This window comes from Guillardia theta (assembly GCF_000315625.1).
Source record: "Guillardia theta CCMP2712 unplaced genomic scaffold GUITHscaffold_78, whole genome shotgun sequence".
Taxonomy (NCBI): domain Eukaryota; class Cryptophyceae; order Pyrenomonadales; family Geminigeraceae; genus Guillardia; species Guillardia theta.
Window position 1 is genome coordinate 199,523 of NW_005434596.1, and position 22,278 is coordinate 221,800.

At 52.3% G+C, this 22,278-nt stretch overlaps 4 protein-coding genes across 4 annotated transcripts; 2 read left to right on the top strand and 2 right to left on the bottom strand.

Moving 5' to 3' along the window:
* Positions 1-455: 455 nt before the first annotated feature.
* On the top strand, positions 456-5,840 carry GUITHDRAFT_143731 (hypothetical protein; the record flags this gene model as incomplete). The annotated part of the gene is made up of 22 exons (XM_005826046.1): positions 456-1,334; positions 1,613-1,801; positions 1,852-1,953; positions 2,266-2,379; positions 2,430-2,480; positions 2,613-2,666; positions 2,755-2,812; positions 2,862-2,906; positions 3,020-3,141; positions 3,192-3,261; positions 3,397-3,455; positions 3,514-3,558; positions 3,779-3,824; positions 4,123-4,196; positions 4,239-4,286; positions 4,473-4,513; positions 4,652-4,699; positions 4,862-4,909; positions 5,051-5,090; positions 5,140-5,322; positions 5,544-5,726; positions 5,775-5,840. The coding sequence occupies 22 exons, from the start codon at positions 456-458 to the stop codon at positions 5,838-5,840; spliced, it is 2,565 nt and encodes an 854-aa protein (XP_005826103.1).
* A 4,791-nt stretch (positions 5,841-10,631) lies between these two features.
* Positions 10,632-11,009, bottom strand: GUITHDRAFT_60729 (hypothetical protein; the record flags this gene model as incomplete). Its single annotated transcript, XM_005826047.1, has 1 exon — positions 10,632-11,009. A coding segment is annotated over one exon (378 nt), but the record flags the coding sequence as incomplete, so codon positions are not given.
* Positions 11,010-12,095: 1,086 nt separating this feature from the next.
* On the bottom strand, positions 12,096-12,257 carry GUITHDRAFT_55243 (hypothetical protein; the record flags this gene model as incomplete). The annotated part of the gene is made up of 1 exon (XM_005826048.1): positions 12,096-12,257. A coding segment is annotated over one exon (162 nt), but the record flags the coding sequence as incomplete, so codon positions are not given.
* Positions 12,258-14,826: 2,569 nt separating this feature from the next.
* GUITHDRAFT_143733 (hypothetical protein) lies at positions 14,827-21,587 on the top strand (the record flags this gene model as incomplete). Its single annotated transcript, XM_005826049.1, has 23 exons — positions 14,827-17,013; positions 17,062-17,110; positions 17,164-17,347; positions 17,398-17,472; positions 17,520-17,574; positions 17,753-17,884; positions 17,931-18,032; positions 18,220-18,327; positions 18,469-18,516; positions 18,564-18,713; positions 18,871-18,953; positions 19,006-19,177; positions 19,366-19,459; positions 19,515-19,684; positions 19,890-19,940; positions 19,996-20,148; positions 20,324-20,396; positions 20,456-20,625; positions 20,685-20,787; positions 20,842-20,924; positions 20,983-21,056; positions 21,355-21,433; positions 21,489-21,587. 23 exons carry the CDS (start codon positions 14,827-14,829, stop codon positions 21,585-21,587), a joined length of 4,494 nt encoding a protein of 1,497 aa, XP_005826106.1.
* Positions 21,588-22,278: the final 691 nt, after the last annotated feature.

The following is a 22,278-nucleotide window of genomic DNA, read 5'->3' on the forward strand; positions in this document are numbered from 1 at the left end:
CCCGCCAGACCGTACGGCAGTGCTGCACCGGATCACTCGGTAGTAGTCATCGGATCGCCGCCCAGCGATACCGGGCCGCCGGGCCCGGCCGCGCCGGGCCCGGGCCGTGTCAACCAAAGACACCGGGGCCGCACCCTCTGTCAACTGTGAAAATGATGGGGTAGGGTGAACACAAAGATCTTCAGTGCTCGGTAATTTGTAAAGGAAAATCGAGCTGAACAGGGGGTAGGGTGGTGAATGTGGAGGGTACTAAATCCCCGAGGGTGGTCTGGGAACTTGCGAGCGCAGGGCGGATCAACTCGCATACCTCACACCGCTCGCCCTCGTCCTCCTCCTCCTCCTCCTCCTCCTCCTCCTCCTCCTCCCTGTCCCAGACCCCCTGGCTGTGTATCCCCTGCTGCTCGTACATCCTCTCCCTCCGAGTTCTTCCATCGTCTCCTTCGCTCCCATCCATAATGCATCCATTCCGGATCGGCCTCGTGCTGATCCTTTTCCGTGTCTGCTCTGCTTCCTTCTTGCCGGCATCCCCGATCCTCAAACGTCCAGCCCCTCATCTCCGTCCGTTGCGAGGAGGATCCGATAAGATGGAATCTGAAGGTGGCGAGCAAGCCAGAAGCAGCTGGGTGCTGACTGTGGACTTCGGGTCCCAGAAGACTATGGCTTCCCTGGTGAAGGTAGGAGAGGAGGGGTCGACCTCTCCTCCCTTCCTCGTCCACAATGACCTCTCCCGCTTCGAGACTCCGACCGAGGTCTCGTTCCGAGGAAAGACCTGCGAGACCGGAGAGCTTGCCGCCATGCAGCCAGCAACCAACGCGCACAATGTCGTGAAGGAGTTTGTCCCTTACGTCGGGCTGCCTCCAAGAGAGGTGAGGGAGGCGGCTATTGCTCCAGGCTTCAGGGTATCCGATGATGACGTGCTGCCCGTGACGTGCGCGGCTGTCGAGTTCGATGGGAGTGACTCGTCGTTTCCCCTCGAGCTGGTACTTGCGAGGCACCTGGAGGGAGTAGTGGGCTGCGCGAAGCACCAGCTCGTGGAGATGAGGAAAGTACCATCCAAGGACGCGGCTGACATCCGACTGGCAGTCATCCTGCCTGGCTGCTTCACTCCTCGGCAGGCCAGGGCGCTAGAGGACGCGTGTAGGATCGCAGGGGTGGAGGACGCATACCTGGTCCCCGCGCATCAGGCTATGGCGCAGGGGTACGAGCAGCGGCACAAGCCAGAGATCGAGCAGATGAGGAACTCTTCCGTGAAGGAGCAGACGATCGCTATAGTGGATGTTGGGCACATGATCTCTTCGTGTGCCATAGTCCGCTTCACGCCAGGAGAGAGCAAGGTTGGGAGGAGAGCAAGTGAAGTGAACGAGAGAGCGGTGGTGGTGATGATGATGGAGATGATGATGATGATGGAGATGATGATGATGATGGAGATGATGATGATGGAAATTGTTGAGATGACGGTGGTGGTGGTTGCCGCGGCGGCGGCGGTGGTAGTAAGATGGAGATGATGATGGATATGATGTTGGTGTCGGAGGTAGTGGTTGTGGAGATGATGATGGTGGCGATGATGATGGTGTCTATAGTACGATAAGCATTATTGACGCTCTTCACTCAGATCGTCTCTGCCAAGTCAATCTTTGGCGTCGGAGGTGCAGCCGTCGACAGCATCCTGGTCTCGCACTTCAAGGAAGATATCGAGAGGAAGTACGGGAGTGGTTGCTGCGAGTCTCCCCGATCTTTGTTCCGCCTCCGGGCCGCGTGCGAGAAGCTCAAGAAGATGCTGTCGACGATCGATGAGTCAGAGGTGAGAACCTGAGGACTTCCTGCCGTTCCCCCTTCACCTCCGCTTGCCAGGTTGGTGTCGACGGGCTGCTGCCGGAACGTGACGTGACCATCAAACTGACCCGGCACCGTCTGAACGAGATGATTGCTCCTCTCTGCCATCAACTCCAAGAGGTGAAAACTTGGTTGTCCCTCCTCCCCCCTCCCCCTGCCTCTTACTACCTCCCTCCCCCTCCCTTCCCCTCCACCTCCTCCCTTCCTCTCACCAACACCCTCCACGTCGCTCCCTTCCTCCCTCCCTCCCTCCCTCCCTCCCTCCCTCCCTCTTCTTTCCCCTCCCCCTCCCCCCGCCTCCCTCCTCTCAACTTCCCAATGCTCCTTTCTCTGTTTCCTCCTTCCCCTCCCAGTCTCACCTTGTCTCCTCTGCCCCTTTCCCGACCGACCCCTTCATCCTCTCCCCGGGCCGCTGACGCAGCTCCTTCCCAGCTTGTCAAGTCGACGTTGCAGACGGAGGACTCGTTTATCGAAGGCTCTTCCCTGGACGGAGTTGAAATCATCGGCGGCGCCTCCCGTATCCCCTGCCTGGCAGCTGTTGTGCAGGTAAGGGACTAGGGTCTGAAGCTGATGGTTCTCCGCTGAATCCTCCTCAGAGCGCGTTCGACGGCAAGGAGCTCCGCAAGACCCTCGACTCTAACAGTGCGGTACGTGCTAGTGCGTGAGGAGGAGGGTGCGAGTTGTGGTGATAAGCCCGGAGAGGAGGAAGGAAGTGGAGCTAGATATCCAGATAGTGAAGTCCTGCTATGTAGTGTAACAGACTTTGATGGAGAGTGCAGAGAGAACAGGTCGTGATGCGAAGAGTTAGAGAGATCGAGGTTGGAGGCTGGCAGGTGAAGACCGAAGGAAAAGGGGGAGATGAAATCAGAGAGGAGAAGCGAATGTTGCAAGATTTTGCAATCTGTTTGATCTTTTGTGCAGTTGTGTATTGGGGCAGCAAACCCCGCTGCTCAATTCTTTGATCCTGCGGTCAGCCAAGGTAAGAAGGTTATCAATCAGCAGGCAGAAGAGATGAATGGTCTTGTCAGAAAAGAAAGACTGTAACCTTCAAAACGCTCTCAAGAGCTTCGACGGTGAAAACTTGTGCTGCTGTTGCCGCTGCTTTGGACGTGCAATTGTGATGACGTTGCTTCAAACTTGTGTTCATCTTGCTTTTTTTTGTGTCTCTGCCGTGTCTGCTTGTCAGAACTACACTATGCCGGATTGTTTCTCGCAAGATCCATTGACCTGCTTTATCTGCTGCACCCAACGGCAGTGAAAGGCTTGGAGGAATCCCATTTGAAAGGACTGAGAGAGAAGCACATGGAGGTAACTTGTTACACGTTTTCTCTTCTTCCGTTTGACGCCTGCGTGTAAAGATCTCGGAGATGCAGGCTCAGTTGAGAAGGTTAGAAGTCGCCATGAACAACCTCGAGTCGAAGATGTCAGGTGATGAGAAGCGGATGATGATGAGGATGAGGATGAGAAGAATGGGAAAGAGGATGAAGTAGACGATGGAAGCGATATGATAAAGATTATGATGGCAATGTTGATGACAATTTTCATATTGAAATTTTGGTGAAGAGACGAGAGAAGCTCTTCGGGGAAAACATGCTCACCTTATGAAGCGTGACGAGACGGAGGTGAAATCTGAGAGAGTGAGAGGAGGAAGGGAGATTGACAGACTTTCGTTTCATCCAGTCGGCCTTGAAGGAGGTGGAGGAATGGTTGGAGCAGGTCCCTCAGGTAAGAGGAAGAGGATGACGAGGGCAAGGAAGGGGTAGATTGGGAGAGAGGACGAAAGCAGACTAGAACAGGAGGAGGGGGAGGAGGAGACAAGAGAAGATTGGAAAGGAATGTTCGAGAAGAGAGGGAAGGGGAAGGGGAAGGGGAAGAGAGGTGAAGGGGACGAGGGGGGAGGGAGAAGATGGAGGGCTGGGGGGCATTCATGTCTCGTGTTGGGCAGGAGGGTTATTCCGTTGAAATGTTGGAGAAGAAGAAAGAAGAGTTAGGTAGTACCATGACACTACTCCTGACTTCCTCGTTTCTTCTCATTCTTCTCCTTCCCCCTTGCTTGATCGTCTCCTTGTATAGTCTCCTCTCCTATAACTCCCTGGCATTTGTTGTCTCTGTATCTTCTCCTCATTTTATCTGTCTCCTCCCTCCTCCCTCCTCCCTCCTCCCCTTCTCTCTCCTCTTCTCTTCTTTCCTCTCCTACTCTTCTTCCTCTCTCCTCTCCTCTCCTCTCCTCTCCTCCTCTCCTCCTCTTCCTCCTCCCTCCTCCCCTCCTCGCTGACTTCGAGGCCTCAGAGCTGAAGGTTCGCGAGCTCAACTCGAAGATGTTCGAGCAGCTCGAGAAGCAGGCGGACGAAATGAGTCGATCGGTTGGTTGAGAAGGTGACGAGCAGAGACTGAAAGTCAAGCAGATGGAGCGAAGTGCTCAGGAGCGAAGACAAGAGGAGGCGAATCAGGATGTGAGATGACGATAGTGGTGGTGGTGGTGGTGGTGATCATGACGATTCGTGTTTATGTTGGTCTTGAGGAGGAAGAGAAGGATCATAGCAGGTTGGGGTGGGGAAGGATGTGCGAAGAGGGGGAAGAAAGTGTATACGATTGAGGTGGAGGAACTGCACAAGAATGATAATCCCTTGCTACTGCAGAAAGACGACCACGACTTCCGAAAGCTTCGTTTCGATGAGAGGTCTTAACCTTCCTCCCTTCCTCCCTTCCTCCCTTCCTCCCTCCCTCTCCTACCCCCCCCCCTCCCTTCCTTCATCCTCTTCCTCCATCCTCTTCCTCCCTTCTTTTCCTCTTGCACCACCCCTGATCTACATGGCAGAGTCAGGATGGCAGAGAACAACAAGAAGGAAGCCAACGAGCTCTTTCGGTCAATCCTTCACCTTCCCTCCCTCTCCTTCCCTCCCTCTCCCTCTGCCTCTCTGCCCTCTTACCTCCTGCCTTTCTGCCTCCACTGGCCTCCCTTCCCTCGTCCTTTCTCCTTCCTCCACTTTTCCCTCCTTCCCTTCTCACAATCTGTTCCGCCTGGCAGTGACGGCAATGTCATGCATGCAATCGACCGTTACAACAAGGCGATCGGGTGAGGGTTCCGAGCCTCCTCCCCTCCCCTCCCCTCCCCTCCACCAAGCAGCTTCGTTGTAATCAGTTCAACGTCACCCCTTCCTCCACTCGCAGCTGCCTCTCCCTTGCCGTCCCTCTCCCTCTCCTCACACCGCAGCAGGCACTGCATGAAGATCGTAGAGACTCTCAGGCCGGAGCAGGTAAAGGAGGAGGCCAGGAGGGGCTGATGTGATGCAACTTGCTCGGCAGGAGAAGCAGCTGAACGAGCTGAAGGGGGTCATCGTCCTCAACCTCGCACAAGCCTTCTTCAAACTCAACAAGGCTCGTACCTCCTTGTCTACCTCCTCCTCCAACTTCACCAACACAACCACAACCACCTGCTCCTGCACCTACTCCTGCTCTTCCGTTTCATCCTGTACTTCTTGCTCCCCAGTACTCCCTTCCTCGTCCCGTGTCTCATCTTTATGCTCGTTCCTGCTGCTTTCTCCATCTTCGTCTCTGCCATCCCTGCCATCCCTGTCATCCCTCCTTTTCAACCTCCTCCATCCTAATTTTTGAGAGTATTCCTTCTCTTCTCTTCTCTTCTCTTCTCTTCTCATTTTCTCTTCCTCTTTCTTCTCATTTCCGCCTCCTTTTCTCACGCTCGTCTACAGTTTCAGAAATGCATCGACAACTGCAACGACTGCCTTCGCTACTCTCCCTCGCTCAGCAAAGCCAAGTTTCGAAGGGCCCTGGCGTACGAGCAGATGAACCTCCTTGACGAGGCAGAGAAAGATGCCAAAGTCCTGCTGGAGGAGGAGCCGGAAAATCCCAACTACACTGCGCTGTCAAAGAGGGTGAGGGGACTTTGACCAGGTTTGACATCAGTTGATTCTGTTGAGCAGCTGGGGTTAAAGCTGCAGAAGAGACTGGACAAGGAGAAGAACATCTGCAAGAAGATGTTCGGATGAAGGTGCCCCAGATGGTTCAAGACACGAGGAATTATTCAAACAAACAAATGCTATCATCTCATAGTACAACAACCTGCTGCTCAACAGCTTAATTAACTTTTCACTCCTGCTCCTCCTGCTCCTCCTGCTCCTCCTGCTCATGATTGTCATCATCGTCGATAGAAGGCCAGGGGTCCGATGGCGACGCGTCGCCCGTGAATCGGAGGATGCGGTCAGGAACGTAACGCGGCGCGTCATCTCGCTCGAAGGCCTGAGCAGCAGGGGTCAGGAGCTCCTGCAGGGCAACCCAGCCGCTCCTCACCTGGATGCCCCCTCCTGGACCCATATCGCTCATGGTGAAGGGAAGAGGGTTGTCAAACTTCATCTCCGCGAAGAATTTCCTGCTCGAGCTCGTCAGACTTGGGGAAGGGAAAGGAACGAGAAATAGGAGGGCGGAGGTGGAGGGAGGAGGAAAAAGGAAGGTTCTGAGAGAAGACCATGACGGAAAAGGAGGAGAGAAGAGTAAGTGGCCGAGAAGGAGGTAGTAGAACGTCAGGATAGCATCTGACCTTCTCCATTTCTTCGGAAGGAACGACTCAATGTCAAGGCAGATGCTTGCCCTGCGCATGATATCTCAGCACCCGGCAAGCCTCCCTTTGTCTTCTCCCTACCTGTGCTTCATCGCAAACCCCTCCTTGTCCGAGGTCAACTTATCGTAGGTGATGGTGAGCTGAGCGATGAGGATGTTGAGCATGCCGACCGTGACGCAACTTGAAGAGATTTCAGCGACCGAAGAGCATGAAAGGATGCAACTCACGTGACGAAGGAAAGGAGGAGGAATCTGGTCAACGACGAGATGTCTGCGTACATTGGCTGAGCTACTCCAAGCACCTGAAGCCAAGTGAGGACGACATTGCGCGTGAGTGACGACAGATACAGCGCAGAGAGGTAGGGGATAGAGAGAAGGGTACGCTGACGTGGAGAGAGGATGCAGAGAAAAGGTGCAAGAGGCAGAGGAGGAGGAGGAGGAGGGGAGTACAGAGGATCAAAGTAGAGCTCACCTCTTGGAAGAGGATGACAGTCGTAGAGTCCCACCCCTCGTTGAACGGGCTGTCATGTAGGATGGAAAGAGCAGAGCCAAACGCTGCACATACGTCAGGTCAGGAGGCCTACACCCTCATATTGGGGAGGTGGAGCAGCAGGGGAGGAAAACAATCGTGTGTCACCAGCAATCAAGATGAGAATCATGATGAGCGAATGGCTCAAATCGTCAAGCATGATCCCGATGGTGTAGGTGAACGCTGCCATGGTCGTCGACAGGATGCTGACCTGTGGGTGTCGACATTCAGTGAGACTCTCGGAGTGAGATGCAGCAGCAGAGGAGACAATGAGAAAGAGGAAAACGAGATAAGCATCAACGAGCGATCTTCATCACCTGGAACATCTGCACCCACAACATGATGGAGACCACTGCCCATCCCGCTCGATCGCTCATGTCCTTCTGTGTGGACGATCCTCCGGTCGCGGAGGTAACTGCTCCGCCCGATTTCGCCGCAGCGAGAAGTCTCCGGAAGTGGGAGGAGACCCCGTCGTCTGCCACACTCGCTGCCAACCCAAGTCACCCAACATGTCCGGCTCATCCCCATTATGTTCAGCTCACCATGTGATCGACCACTCACGATGCAGGCTGTGACGTTTCCTGTGCTGGCGAGGCATTCTTCGTTGACACAAACCTTGAGGATCAATCAGAGGCCGACTGGTGGAGTGACGGGCGTCACCGGAACGTGAGTAGCGAAGATGAAGATGAGGAGGATGCAAGAAGTGATCCGAAGGAGGTTCCAGATACTTGCGATCGCCCTGTAAGAACACGAAGACTGTCAGAGCACAACAACCCTTCCCCACAACTTGGCACCTTGGGAAATGAATCGTGACAGATCCCATCTTGATGGGGATCATCAACCCCTTCCTGAGATGAGAGACCACCACCCACATCTGCCGGCAGCAAGTCAGATTCAAGTCCCATCCCCACAATCCGTTTACCTGCAGGACGAGCGTGCATACTGCCATGCTCATCAAAAGGTCTCTGACCCACTGAGCAACCACATGTCAAGACGAGCAAGTGCCACGGCAGCCATGCTTACTTGCAGCGAATCGTCGCAGGCGGAAGGGTCTTGCACGTGCCCGCACATGAATGCGACGAGCATGATCACGTACCAGAACTCTTTCAAGCAAAAGATCTGCAGCCCGAACTTCTTCCATTTGAGATCCAACGTCTTGCACACTGCTGGGTGTCTGAACGTTTGATTGTCGCCTGCAAAGGACATGTAAGAGCACACGGAATCAATTGAAGCAACGGACCGAGGGCCACAAGGCGAGCCAACGGCGAAGTCCAGGGATCCTTAGACTTGTCAGGGTTGCCGTAGATGTCTTCGATGTAATAGTTGACACGGATCTTGATTGAATTCGGTCAGTCTGGCGTCGGCTTGCCAACACCATCGACCCTCACCTTGCGTCCCTGCATCTTCTCTTTCGAATGCCAGAGCAGACCATCCAGTAAAGTGGTCAGCAGACTGGGACTTTCTCGTCCCAGCTCGCCGAGGAGATCGTCATGGTACTTAAAAAGAACCTACGGCGATGGTTCAGGCATGATTCCTTGCTAAAATCCACATACATCTCTCCCGTAGTAGTATCCGTGAATGTCCGCACGAATTGTTAGGAGATCACTGCATTTGACATTCACTTCACAACATGAAAGAAAAATTTGTGATACCTGATGATAAACTCTGCAATGGCGTACTTGCCATCGTGCAATGCCCAATACAGCGGAGAGATTACCGCGCCATTGATATCAATCTAGAGAACCAAAATCACCATCGTGTCAATACCCATCATGTGTGACTTCTCAAATCAACGTTCCAAGTTGATGACATTCATCGATAGAGACAATCAATATACCTGGCAGAGCCATTCCGATCGTAAATTTCGGGGAGCTGATGCAATTGCCTGCTGCAACGCGTCGACGTTTCCGCCGACAAGGGCATGCGTGATAGCATTTCCACCCATGTTCAATCCCTTAGAGATGCTGTTCGCAGCTCTTTTCCAGATCTGCGCAGAGGAACAGTTCAGCATCGCATGCCCAATTTCTCGTTTGATTGCATGGATGAAAGTGATGTACTCGTGAAGGTGACAGCAAAGGTTGTCATGTGACTCACCGACAACCAGGCGCTGTTTGCGCGGTCACTCCAAGTCTCTCCAAGGATCTGCAAAGGGCCCATGAGGAACACGAATGATCTCACAGCCCATCCAACCTCTTGCACAGTGCAGATGAGGGCGTTTCCGAACGGTCCGAGGTATTCCGATCGAACGCCGTAACGGATGTGACGAATGGTCAACTCGAAGAGCTGCTCGAAGAACCCCTGGAAGAGGCTTGAGATCGCAGCACAGCAGGGGAGGAAAGTACCTCGGGGTCAGATATACTCATCATAAGCATTGCCATGATGTGATGGATCAAATGGCCCCACCTGTGGCCACGAAGTCAGGAGGTGTATGTGTAAGCAGAAAATAGTTTTGTACATCTTGAGGGAGCGACGGAAGAGATGAGTTTGTTCCGGCGACTATATCAAAGTTCTGATTAGTTGAAGGAGACGACGAGAGCAAGGTGCTGCATACCAAATCGTTCAAGTGCTTCCAGAAGATCTTTCCAAGCTCCTGCAAATTTGAGTATCAGCACACAGCAATACAAAGTGGAGTATCTTCGTGAACCTCGACGTCAGTGCGCTGTTTCACAGTCTCCCAGCTGAGCATAACAACTTCGTTCCTCTTTGACTCGAAGCCAAGAAGTTCGCCAGAGAGTGCCTTGAAGGTAGAATTCAGCTATTCATCGCCATCAACCCATCCGGTTCAACCTTCGAGATCGACCTCCAATACCATCGGAACGAATCATTGACGATATTGGTCCATCTGCCAACAACCAGTCATTCTTGTAGAACATCGACTTCATCCGCATTGCCTGTCCTTGCCCAAAGTCGCCTTCGCTGCATTCTCAAATGCCTCCCCGACAGTGGGGACGTGCGAGGCCCTCATGCCCCTGCCGATCTTGCTAAGTGGATTGCAAACGTCCTCTACGTCTTTACCATCTGTACAGCCGAGGAGCAAAGATGTAAACTTGTTCGATTTGCTGCTCAGGCTCCCAGACGAGTTTTGCCGCTGCCATGATAAACCCTAAGATATTCTTGACAAGCTCTTCCTGATATGACACGAAAGTTTCAGAAATTAAGAAAACCTGCAGGATGGGAAATCAAAGTAGCTTTCGCACCACAGCTTCTTCGTTGATAGCAATCCCAAGAATGGAGCGATTTTGTTTGCCCCCAGTCCCGTCTAGACGATGAAGAGTTACAATCCCAGACAGAATCATGAGCAAGGCAGCATCATTTGAATAGAGCAGCACTCACTTTGTCCATTCTCATTGCCTTGAGGTTTCTTCTGCGCACTGACATTGAGGAGATGTGAAACCTGAATACGTTTAAAACACGCAATGATGAAAAATTGCAAGACTTCTACCTCCGATGCATTGGCATTCCCGTACTTTGAGTTTCCCTTATCTTTTTTTGGCTTTTTCGTCTTGTCAGTGTCCATGATTCCTCCATTGATCTTCAACATGGACAGGGAGAGGAGCTCCTCGAAGATAGACGGGCAAGTAACCGACAACTCCGCACGTAAAATCTTGAGCAAGTTGTCCTGGTTGCCTGGCTCCTCTAGGAATTTAACGCTTTCCTCCATCACGCCAGCAAAGTTCTCGCCATCCTGTATGGCCTCCGACATGCTCTCACAAACCATTGAGAAGACCACCCCCCAGGCTTTCTCGACTTCTGGGGTCCAGTCCGGTCCAGCGGCTTCAGAGAGCACACTCATGAAAACAGGCCCCATCAAGGGGATGTGGTGAGGCCTTACTCTATATTTTACGTGTCTGAGGCCCAAGCAAGAGACCTGCTGCTTCATGTTGTCGGGATCGTCGGCGAAGGAAACGAGCATACCGAGCATGTCACCCATCTTCACTGCCATGTAAACACGCGGTTGGGTGAAGAGAGATGCGACATTGGGTGCCAATCGGAACAGATGATCATACACCATCTCACCAAGATCACTTGGCTCATAGTGCTCCATGATAATATCCCAGCAATCTCTAACAATGGAAAGAGTTGATCCAACATCCTTCAACGATTGCTCCAAAGCCTCAGAGAGATAATTCCACATCCAAGACCATGCTCTTCGCTCTTCTGGCAGAAAATCATCTGCCAGAGCGGCCCTGAACACTCCAAGTACCACATCTTTCATCAAGGGCATCTGGCTACCCTTCACACCTTTACGATGGTGCATTGGGGCCAATTCAGCGATCTTCACATAGATGCTTGCTGGCGATTGTACGTTCTCTACAATGCTCGAGAGCATGTCAACAAATTTGGTTCCCTGCACTGAACTGTTTGTGAAGCGAAAAAGAGGCTCCAACTCATCATTATCACGGACAGAGGAATAAATGCTCGATCCGATTTCAGTGTAAGACATGCTCTTCAGAACTTTGTTCCAAGAGGCAACCACATGCCCAGAATGCTGAATCCATTTCCCCATGTCCACTGGAGGTGCTTTGCCAAACTTGACATTCACATTCCTTTTCCTGTGTCTACTTGGGCGGTAGACACCGCCTGCCTTGTTCAAGTTGGTTCCACGATAACGACTGTTGGAACGACTCATATCGCTCTGGCTGTAGTTGTCCTTGCTGTAGCTCGAGGCAGTGTTCTTCGATTTCACTGAGCGGCTCTCCCGCGAATGCATCGACCTTGGACTAGTATTCTGCATGCCCATGATTGCAAAAGAAGACGCAAAGGAGCCAGCAGTCCTAGTATCAGACTTGAACGAGTGGGTACTGTCGATCACAGGTTTGGGGTATACCCCCCCTCCGCCAAGTCCATTTTCATTCAAATGGTTCTTCTCACCTGCGTCAGAATCTGCAGCTTCTTCTTCTTTGCTCTCATGCAGTGCAGCAAGGGCCATGAATGGGCAGCCCCCACCACCCTGCTTCAGCATATCCTCGTCTACGCCATTCACGGTAGGGTGATGTTCAGGCAGCTTCAAAGGAGGAACAGGAAGAACATGCTTCTCGCTAGACACACGCTTCGCCCCATCATCATGAATTGCTGCAGATCCGTTCTCTGACATGCCCACATCGGCTACAAACATGTCTACAAGTCGCCACTGAGCTTTCAAGCTGTGCGTACGCATGAAACTATCGGTTGCTTCCTTTCCGTTGCTGCTGCGAAGGATACCAGATCCACCAGGGTGCTCTCGAAGGAAGCTGGTGACGTCAAAGACCATATTGTGGATTATAAGAAGACATTTCGAGTCAGATGACTTCTCAGAAACTTGCTGTTTCGACCACACTGGGTTTCCCAGCGTCGTTCGCTTTCTGTCGATTGCAGTGAGTATGTCAGCATTTAGCGCCTTGCCTGCAGACATCTTGGCTGTTCCAGTCAAAAACCTTCCCGAGAAATGGGACGATCAGCCGAAAGCACGCCGCAAGCTTTGCAACGGTGAGCTTTGCCTCGTCCTCTTAGGGGTTTCAGGGGGAATAACACACTGACCAATGACAAAGTTGAGAGAACGGGAGCTTTCAAAGAAGAAGAGAGTTGTAGAATGAAGATCGAGCTTAATATCAAGACGAGAGGAGAATTCAAGTCTTATGATAGGGATTTGTACAGCACCGCTACCTCTACTTCACTCCACCATTGCAACCATGCAGGTCGTATACCCAAAGTCCGGTTACCGGGGGTCGTCGAAGGAGCGAGTGGGGGTGGGTGGTGGTTGGCGTGTTTGCCAGTAAATTCTTCTTCGCTGACTGGGTGGGGGTAGTATTCACTCATCGCGAACCGGTGCTTTGCACTTACAATACAGGGGTGTAAAAATATCAAGGTGCAAGAACCATCACCGGTAGTGTCCTAAATGCGAGTCATTGGTGGGTAGGGTTGAAATTGAGGAAACGGAGTCACCACAGGACTGTCGCCAAGAGGTGCGAAACAATGGGATCTAGTGGGGTGGGGTGGCAGGTCAGGGTGGTAGGGGTGGTATGCACAATGAGGAGGCGGGACCACAGTAAAATATAAAACTTTTTTTAGTATTACAGGTACGGTTGTACGAAGATACCGTGGGATTGTGTTTTGAAAATTCTTTTAAAGAACCCCTTGGCTCCCAAAGGCCCCCCACCCTGCAGCCGATTTTAATGTGGTAGGGTGGGGTCCATGGGTCCACAACGTGACGACCTGCAGAGCTTTTTCAACCTGGGTGGGGTCTGCAGGTCTCCTAAGAGCATGACTAAGTAAAATGCCAGGACGGCTGAACAGACATAGTCAGGAAGGGCACTCTTGTCCTTTCCCCGAACCGATGCGTTAGCTTGTCCGTCCGTGAGATATTATTGTTTTTGGCAAGGATATCATGCGCCCCGCCACCCCTACCCTGCTCTTCAAGGTTCCGACAGTCACCTCTGGTGATACAGTGGTAAAATCTCCCGGAGGTGAATAAACTTCCGGGGTGGGATAGTGAGAACGGGGGGGTCCTATCAGCGGGGGTCATTGTGAGTAACTGTACATCGGGGGAGGGGGAGAGGGGAGGGCAGGGGGTTGAGACTGGGTGGCCTCCGGGCGTCCCTGGCCCTCGGGAATGACGAAGGGAATTCTCCTGCACCCCTATTTGGACGGGTGGGTGGTGGGGTCGTAACAAGAGTGTTACTTTTCGAACCAAAAAAGGAATATCCCAAAAGAGAACCTTTCGAGAAATTTGGGAAGCCGGGGACGGATGGGTGGTGTCAGCTTCTTGTCACATCTCGGTATCTCCAGATGGACCCATGTGACGTGTGGTACCCCACCCTTGCCGAAACCCCATGATACATGGGGTGCGGCGTATCTTTTAAAATGTTTCTAATCTTAAAAGATACTTTACGACTGCCTCCTTGCAAGGGACCCGAATCCTTCCTGTTCTGTTTGTGCTTACCCCGAAGTTTTGTCAAGTACCCACCCCACTAGAGACCATTCCTTCCTGACCCCCACCCACCTTTATGGTAAAACTTACCCGTGTTCCTACCATTGCGTCCCACCTACCCATATGTGTACCTGGCCACCCGGGGCGATACAACCCTGTCCCTATCACCCACCAACGGCCTCCTCATATTCGGTACACAGTACCCCTACCCCCCTGCTCCCAAAGAATGTACACTCATGGACCACCCACCACCTGGCAAAACAGCGGTCTTAATCATCCACTATGGCGAGAGAAGATTATGAGAAGATTATGAGAAGGGTTATGCGCAGGGAAAAAGAGGACAGGACAGGACACAAGCTCATGGAGTAGACGGAAATGGGCTTACCTGCTGATGATGTTGATGACGCAGAACGAGGAGGGCTCTTGAGAGTAATGCAGGGGGAGAAGCTGGACGTCCTAAGTGAAAATGGACTAATATGATTACTGGTGTTATCAGGAAAGGATAATGGCACGACCCTCAAGTGGTAGATCAACACGCAGTTGATACTCTGTTGTGTTTGCTTGTGCAAGCAATATGAATGCAAGCACAAGATAAGGAGGAATTCAGAATGGACGTGGCGGTAGTAGAACTCGAAACAGTGAATCATGAAAGGCTTCAAGAAAGGCTTCGGTGTGTTTCTCTGTCTTTCATCAGTTTTCCAACATGTCGAGGTCATAAGTTGTAGGAAAGCTAGAGCATTGGCCATATTAGACCATGGAGGAAAATAGATAGACGTGGCAGACCTTACTAGTGTTACTAGTCTCATGTTTTTGTTGCGAAATAATGCTCACACTGTGTCGCCAACCTGCTAATCGTTACTGCCAGGAGATGAGCAGCAAGTGAATCGGTTTGCATCTCGGAGGATCTTGTTATAAGCTTTGATCTGTGTTTCTTTACCGTGGAGCTCAGACAGTGTGGTAGTATCCCGAGCCATCAGTCAGGATGGACTTTCACGCCATGAGACTCCCTGAAGATGTTTTGGAGAAGATCCAGGATGAGCGAGACAGGCTCGGCCATCCTGTGCTCACAGATGCTGATCTCGTTGAAGCACGATCCGAAGGGAAGATGTTGATCATCATTGCCGGGATGGTCTTCGACGTGACCAAGTTCCTCGAGGAACACCCAGGGGGCTTCGAGGCGCTCGAGCGCCACATTGGAAGAGATGCCTCTGATCCTTTCTTCGAGCGCCATGACAACCCTGCTTTCCAGCTGTTGCCGAGGTATTACTATGCCGACTATGCTGCTGATGATGGTACGGCTGCGTTTGGCGAGCTGCCAATCCTGAGGGAGGAGAGCGGCGAGACCTCGATGAACGAAGACGAGGCCACTGCAGATGCTGAGCTCAAGGCACGCACTGATGAATCCCATGAGGATCATCATGAAGATCAGGACGATGAACGCGCTGGTTCGGGTTACAAGGAAGATCTGCCCGAGGGCGTAACTGAAACTGCGGGTGCCGCAGGCCCTTCGCAGGAGGGAGTAGTACCTGCCATGGTTTTGGATGCAAAAGAGAATGGTGTGCTGGAAAATGGATCTTCAGAGGAAGCGCATTCGGAGGTAGATTCAAAGCCTGATGAGGAGGAGAAAAGGAAAAATTCCAAGGATGATGACAAGCACAGTGTAGCTACAACAGAGTGCAACCAGCCGCCGACTCTGAACATTCCTGCAACAGGATGTCCTTTTATGGCTCTAGCGATGCTCAAAGAAGCAGGCCACGAACCCGTCACACCTAGCAAGACCATGTCGAGAACGGGAAGCTTCAAAATGAGATCAGGCTCAGACGACATGACTTCGAATAATCCGTATGGCTCTTTCAGTTCTTTTCCGAACAAAGCGACTGAGTCACCGAGATCGGTCAGATCTCGAGAAGATCTCTCTTCCTCGAGGCCCACCACAACTAAGAACAGCAGCAGCATGAACTCAAGGTCTCGCAAGGGCAGGGGAACTAACATCAACAAGGCTGGAGGTGTGTTCCGTGGACAAATGCACCGCAAACGGCGTCTCGCCAAGCTGAAGAAGGCTCCTCCTATCGATCAGTACCTATGGGACCTGCACTCTGCTCGTATTGCATCAAGTTGGACCGAGTTGGTGAAGAAGTCGGATTACGCAGAGATCGGACGTCGCATTTATGGCTCAGTGAAGGCGAACGACACTTTGGAACCTCTCTTTCGCTTCACAAACCAAACTGTGCAAGGCACAAAATTCGTTGATATGCTCTCCAGCATCGTTGAGAACATCAACAACCCGCAGACTATCTTTGAAAAAGTGAACGAGCTGGCCCCGATGCATCACAGGAAAGGTGTGAAGGCAGCGCACATGCCAATAATGAAGGGCATTATTGTTTCGTTGCTGAAGCATGTGCTCGGAGACGAATTCACCAACGAGGATGAAGAAGCTTGGAATTGGATATGGCAGTATCTCACACAGATTCTCGATCAGTCCTTGCAGGATGTTGGCTCCAACTTGGGTCTCGTAAGAGAATGCTGGGACTCAATTTGTGAACAGTACACGACAAATGAACTTGGTGAGATGGTGTACGACCATTTGTTCAAGATGGCTCCAAACCTGACAATGTTGTTCACGAAACCAAGATCGTACATGGCTGTGAAGATGGGCGACATGTTGTCCATGCTCGTGTCCTTCGCCGACAGCTCTGAATCGATGAAGCAGCAGATTTCATGGCTGGGTTTGCGCCACGTCAAGTACAAGATCAGACCCCATCACATCCCGCTGATGGGACCGGTCTTCCTTGCTGTTGTGGCAGAAGCAGCTGGTGTGCACTGGTCGCAAGACACAGAGAAGGCGTGGTCTGTCCTCTTCAATATGGTTTGTGTCAACATGGCAGATGCGATACAGGAGGGGGAGGAGTATGCAGAGGCTCTAGAGAAGGCGATCGGAATCTTGAAGGAGCAGGTGGACGCGACCAGCATGGTGGCAACGATCAGAGCAGAGCTGGCGACCAACTGCCCTTCCATGTTCGACGACGAGGCGAGCTCTGGGTCCAAGGGGTTGTCGAGGCTGAAACGTAGCGGACGGCTCATGTCGGTCTCATCCGGCAACCCAAGCAATGAGTCGGTCAAGTCAGGCTCGGATAGGAGGGGAAGCGTTCCCGATCTTGCGTTGCATGATGTGAGTATCTTGCAGTGTAGTGCGCTGTACTGAAAGAGATGTCAAAAGGTTTCGCATCTCCTTCATGCCAGTGCTGCGAAAAAGAAAGAGCCAGAAAGTGAGACGATTGCTCTGAGTGATTTGTAGCTTGTTTGATGATGAGAACTCCAGGGAAGCTGAGTACAACCGGAACGTCCCGACCGAATGCGAACACTTTTGAAGGGATGGCGGAGGAAACGACCGTGAACATCATCGAGAGCGTGTACGACTTCTTCCTGGAGACCGGACAGAATGTTTGGGACCCTGAGAAGCAGATGGAAATTGTTGCGATCTGTGCTCCTCGCCTGTTTGCATGGTTGATCCTGAACTCCAAGTGGAGCGGAAAGTTGACCTGGACCATGGCAGGGGCATGAGGGAGAAGCATCTGAAAGATGTATGGTTGGCGATCGAGCGAGCAATCACCAAGACTGCGGAGAGCCTGTAACAATGTCGTGCTCTCGCCTCACTGGTTCTGAACTGTTTGTCAGGTTCGATGAGAGGATGATAAGCTCCCTTCGCTGGTTCTGGAAAAGCATCTCCGAGGTGACCTTTCCCCAGTTGTGCCTCCGAGCTCTGCAATTCTTTGCCATGGCTCGCGTTGCCGATTAATGCTGCCAGCTAATAGAGATTGTGCTGTCCTCTGTCTCCAGTGTTGGCAACTGTGCTCCATGTTATTTCCTTGTACGTGGTCCTGGATCTGAGATCTCCTTCACCTACCCAGGCATTGCAAGAAGAGTTCAACGCCTCTGAGAACGGCTACAACGACCTGGTCTTGAGCAGCTGGGATATTGTCAGACAGAGAACGGAAGTGCAGGAGCTTGGGGAGAAGTTCTGGAAGTATCTCAACTGCATGGTTGCCCTCATGACTTGTCTCCCCTCCGTGTGATCCCTGCTTGCAGAGCCCTGAGCAGACGAACCTGTTCCGCCGATCGCTGAGCATGTGGGGCCATCTGCTTCACCATATCGTGAACATGCTGCTCATCAGCATTACAGACCCCGAGGTACAGCCCTCCTCCAGCTTGCATCCTACTCCTCTCTCCATTCTCCTTCTGCCATTGCTGCCCTGGTCTTCTTCCTTTCTTCTCCTCCTCTCCCTTCAGCGTCCATAGATTTTCATGAAGGAGTATAGATCCTTCTCCATTTCCTCTACCTTCTGCCACCTGCTGCAAGCTTATGTTGTCATTTCAGGAGTATTATGACCTCATGTTTGAGCTCACTATCCGCCACATCCGCTATGGAGTTCGCTCCGAATATTTGAATCCTTTCGGAAACGCCTTGTTCGCAACCTTCGAAGAGGTTCTTTCCCGCCTCTTTGATCTACTTCCTCTCCTTTACGCTCTCTCTCCCTCGATGCTTCTTCTCGAACCTTTCTTCATCCTTGCCTTTGACCCTTCCCTTCCCTTCCCTTGCATCTTCTTCTGAACCCGACGAAATCAGATTCTTTCCGATGTCTGGGAAGAGAAGACGACGAAGGCGTGGAAGCTGGTGAGCTGACGAACAAACAAGGCACTCCGAGTGACATGATGATGAAGGTTTGGAAGAGAGCCACATGCAACATGTCAAGAGGGCTGAACATGGGAGGCAACGCGATCACGCAAGCTCTAGTAGAAGGGAACGTGGAGGCGCTACAGGACGCCATCAGCTCGGCTCCCCGCAGCAAGAGAGCAGAGTGGTTATGTCAGGTGATGACGAGGGAGATTTATTTCTTGGTGGTGGTGGTGAGGCGCATGAACGCTGCGACATAATGATGAAAGAGGCGATGATGGATGGGATGGTGTTGTGGATTCACTATCAGACCTGTTCTGTTCATGTCTGACTCTCTTGTCTCCCCTGCTGTAGATTGATATCAACGGCGCCATCATCTCCCCCTTGATCTGGGCGATGCACGATGGAAAGACAGCGATCGTAGACTTCATCTTAAGGTGGTGTCTTTTTCTGTACCCCTGCCAATGTTTTGATTGGTCTCCGTTACAGCGACCTGCTCACTATCCGAGCGGACATCCATGGATACTACTACGGGAGGGAGGAGCTCTTCAAGTACCACGATGATCTGATTGGAGAGATCTTGCGGGAGGCTCCTGACTCGATGACCGTCCTCCTGGACGGGCTCATGTGGCACTCCAAGGAGAAGCTGATGGGACGATTGGTAGGAAGATTTCCTTGCGCAGGAGGATGGGAGGCGTTGGGGTGATAGGGGCGTTGGATCATATGTCCTTTCGGATCCTACTGCTCGAATATCACCTTGGTTGCTGTTGCAGCTTTGTGAAGATGATGATGATGATGATGATGAACATAGAGAGGTGATGATCACGACGATCGTTGACCGAAATGCAGGTGAGAGTGAACTACTATATCAAAGACGTGTACGGTGAACCTAGAGAAAACGTCGACTCCTGGGCTTCACCTCTAGGACGTTTCATCGTGCTGGGTGAAGAGAACCTTCTGATTGTCTTCCATTCTCCCTGATTAACTGCTCATTGTAGGCGATAACCACACGTTCCTGCATCCGATTGTCAAACAGACTCTGCAGCTCAAGTGGCAGAAGTTTGGTCTGTTCCTCTTCTGCTTGAAGGAGGTCTGGTACCTCGGCATGCTCATCACGTTCATGGTTGGCCATGTGCAAGACCCGAGCGGGTGCATAGGAAGGCTGCAAGTGAGATCGTTTGTTTGAGATGCTGTTGCCATGTAGAGGACTTGTTGACCTTAGTGGCTGGATGCGCTTCTCCTCTTTGTGTGTTGAGGCTCGATGTGCGAAGTGTGCGAGTTGTTGGATGAGAGGACGTCTGTACTGTTGTCGCAACGACCTTGTTGCTGTCATGGCCCCATCATCCCTTCATTTGACTTTGAACCGTCTGCAGAAAGATCGTATTGCCCTCTCCGTCATGGCAGTTGTCACTCTGGGCGTTCAGGTGAGCCGCAACTTGCAGTGCTTGTCAAACTTTTTCTCAGCTCCTTTCGTGGCAGATGAAAATGGTCATGACGCACTTTGTCAAGCGGCTGTGCATCACGTATCAGATCGGCTCCTTCGAGATTATAGTCCCTCGTTGTCTGGCGAGCATCTGGACGCTTGTCAGGATCACTTCCTGTGTTCTCCTTATCTACGTCATGTCACGCGATGTAAGATGCATCTCTTCTTTCTCTGCTCTTCTCTTCCTGCCCTTCTACCTCTTCTATCTCCAACTTCTACTCTCCCCTTTCTCCTCCTACGAATAGTCCTTGTTCTCTCCTGGCGTCCTCCTGCTCTTTGACATTCTTTTCAATTCATTTCCATCGCATGATCATTGCTCTCCAGGGATGCAATCACTGCGTGAACAACCCGACGTCTGCTTCCTGCACCAACATCACCAACACCTCTACCCGAGCAGGTGCTGTTGGTGCAGTCGCACATTTGTGCATAACTCTGCCTTTTAACTCCTCCTCTCAGAGTACTGGGATGAACCTGCGGACAACTTCGGCATGTTGGAGCAGTTCAGCCTCCTTGCAGCCAAGGCCAAGGGCGACACAGGAGTAGCGACGGCCACTACACTGGCTTCATCCAAGGATCGATCCGCCATGGCGTTTGTTGGTGTTCTCCTGTGGATTCAGATGTTCCAGGTCTGTTCCTACTGCAGGGGAGGGAGTGAGGGGGAAGAAAGCTCTAAACTTTCTTGCAGGCTTGCATTCTGTCAACACCTCTCGCTGCTTTTACCTATACCATTGGCATCATGTTTCTTGATATTAGCCATTCTTTGTTCATGATCTTCATCCTCATCTCAGGTTCCTCCTTCTCCTCCTCCTCCTTTGCTGCCCTTGTGCTGATTGCTTCTTTAGCGTTCGGCTCTGCCCTGACAATGATCGGCGAGCCTCCTTTCGATCAGGGTTGGGATCATACGCTGGCTGTGCTGCTCCAGGAGGTAAGTTGATGCAAGAAGAGGAGGAGAAGAAGAGGGCAAGTGATGAGACCTGGGCCAGGTTCTTGGCGTATCCCAGCAGTACTATCCAGAGATTGGCTCCTTCACTCGCTTCCTCCTTCTTGTCTACGTCTCGTGAGCGCCTCACTTGCCTTCTACGCTCCAAGTGACCTGGCTTACAGTGCTGTCACTATCGGCATGCTCAACATCCTCATCGCTCAGCTCACCATCACCTACGACAAGTTGTCGTCGGAGAAGGAGGGGTACGCGATGAAGCACAGGTAAGAGACGAGGACGTAGGGTGGAGCGATCCTCAACTCGCTGACAGAGCAAGCGTCTGCCTCGACATTGAGGGCTTCCTCCCCTACTTCGTGCGGAAGTATGCTTGAACAGCTTTCGCTGCTTCCTCCTTGCTGACGACTTCACCCTCCAGGAGGATCTTCGATGACATTGGCTTTGATGAGCCCCTCAACTTCAGTGCCAACGACTCGGGGCCGGCAGGAGGCGTTCAGGTACGAACCACCTGCTGTAGAGTAGCCTCGGAGCCTGACGCTCTTCCCCCTCTAGCTCTTCGAGCGAGACGACCATCCCAAGTACGTTCCCGACCGCATCCTTCGCTTCACCGGCGATGCCTCCCCTGAGGATCCATGGCCCGAGATCAACTGATTTGGCTAACCACCATGTGACTGTGTGTAAATTATGTTGTCAGTTCTTAATAAAATTCCGACTGAGGATGACACTCGGCTGACTCAGTGACCTCACGGTCGGAGTCATCTGGCGGTCTGCGCGGCGCGCGGCAGCCTGAGCGCGGCGCGGCCCGATCACTGTAAACTAACTATGATGTCTGCCTGCCTGTATGTATAGTACGGTACCGTACCGTTGTAGTACGGGATCGGATGGTACTACCGTACCGGGTATGTATCACTGAGCCATGCCAGTCAGCGGATAGCGCCGGGTACTGAGAGCCTCGGAGCCTGCGAAGACTCAGAGGAGACCTTCCTAGCCGTCTTGCTAAGGTCTTCTCATGTCTGGATGCTTGGGTTTCACATCCTATTAGCATACACAGTGACAGTCGGGGCTATCTCACACGCGGCCTGGCAGTGTACTGACTCCGTCCTAAATTCTGGTTTCGGCCGAAGTTCAAGCCGGAGCAAAAGCTGTCTTGTTGCAACTGAGATCGACTCATTATGTCTGCGTGCCACCGTGACTTTGCCCCCCGGCGCGCCCGCAGTGCGGCGGCGGCCACGGGACGGCGGCCGCGGGGCGCCGGCGGCGCCGCGGGCGGAGTCAGCCTACGAGTAGTACCGGCCGGGCGGCCCGGGCCGGCCTGGCATGTCAACTTATGCGGCAATGACTG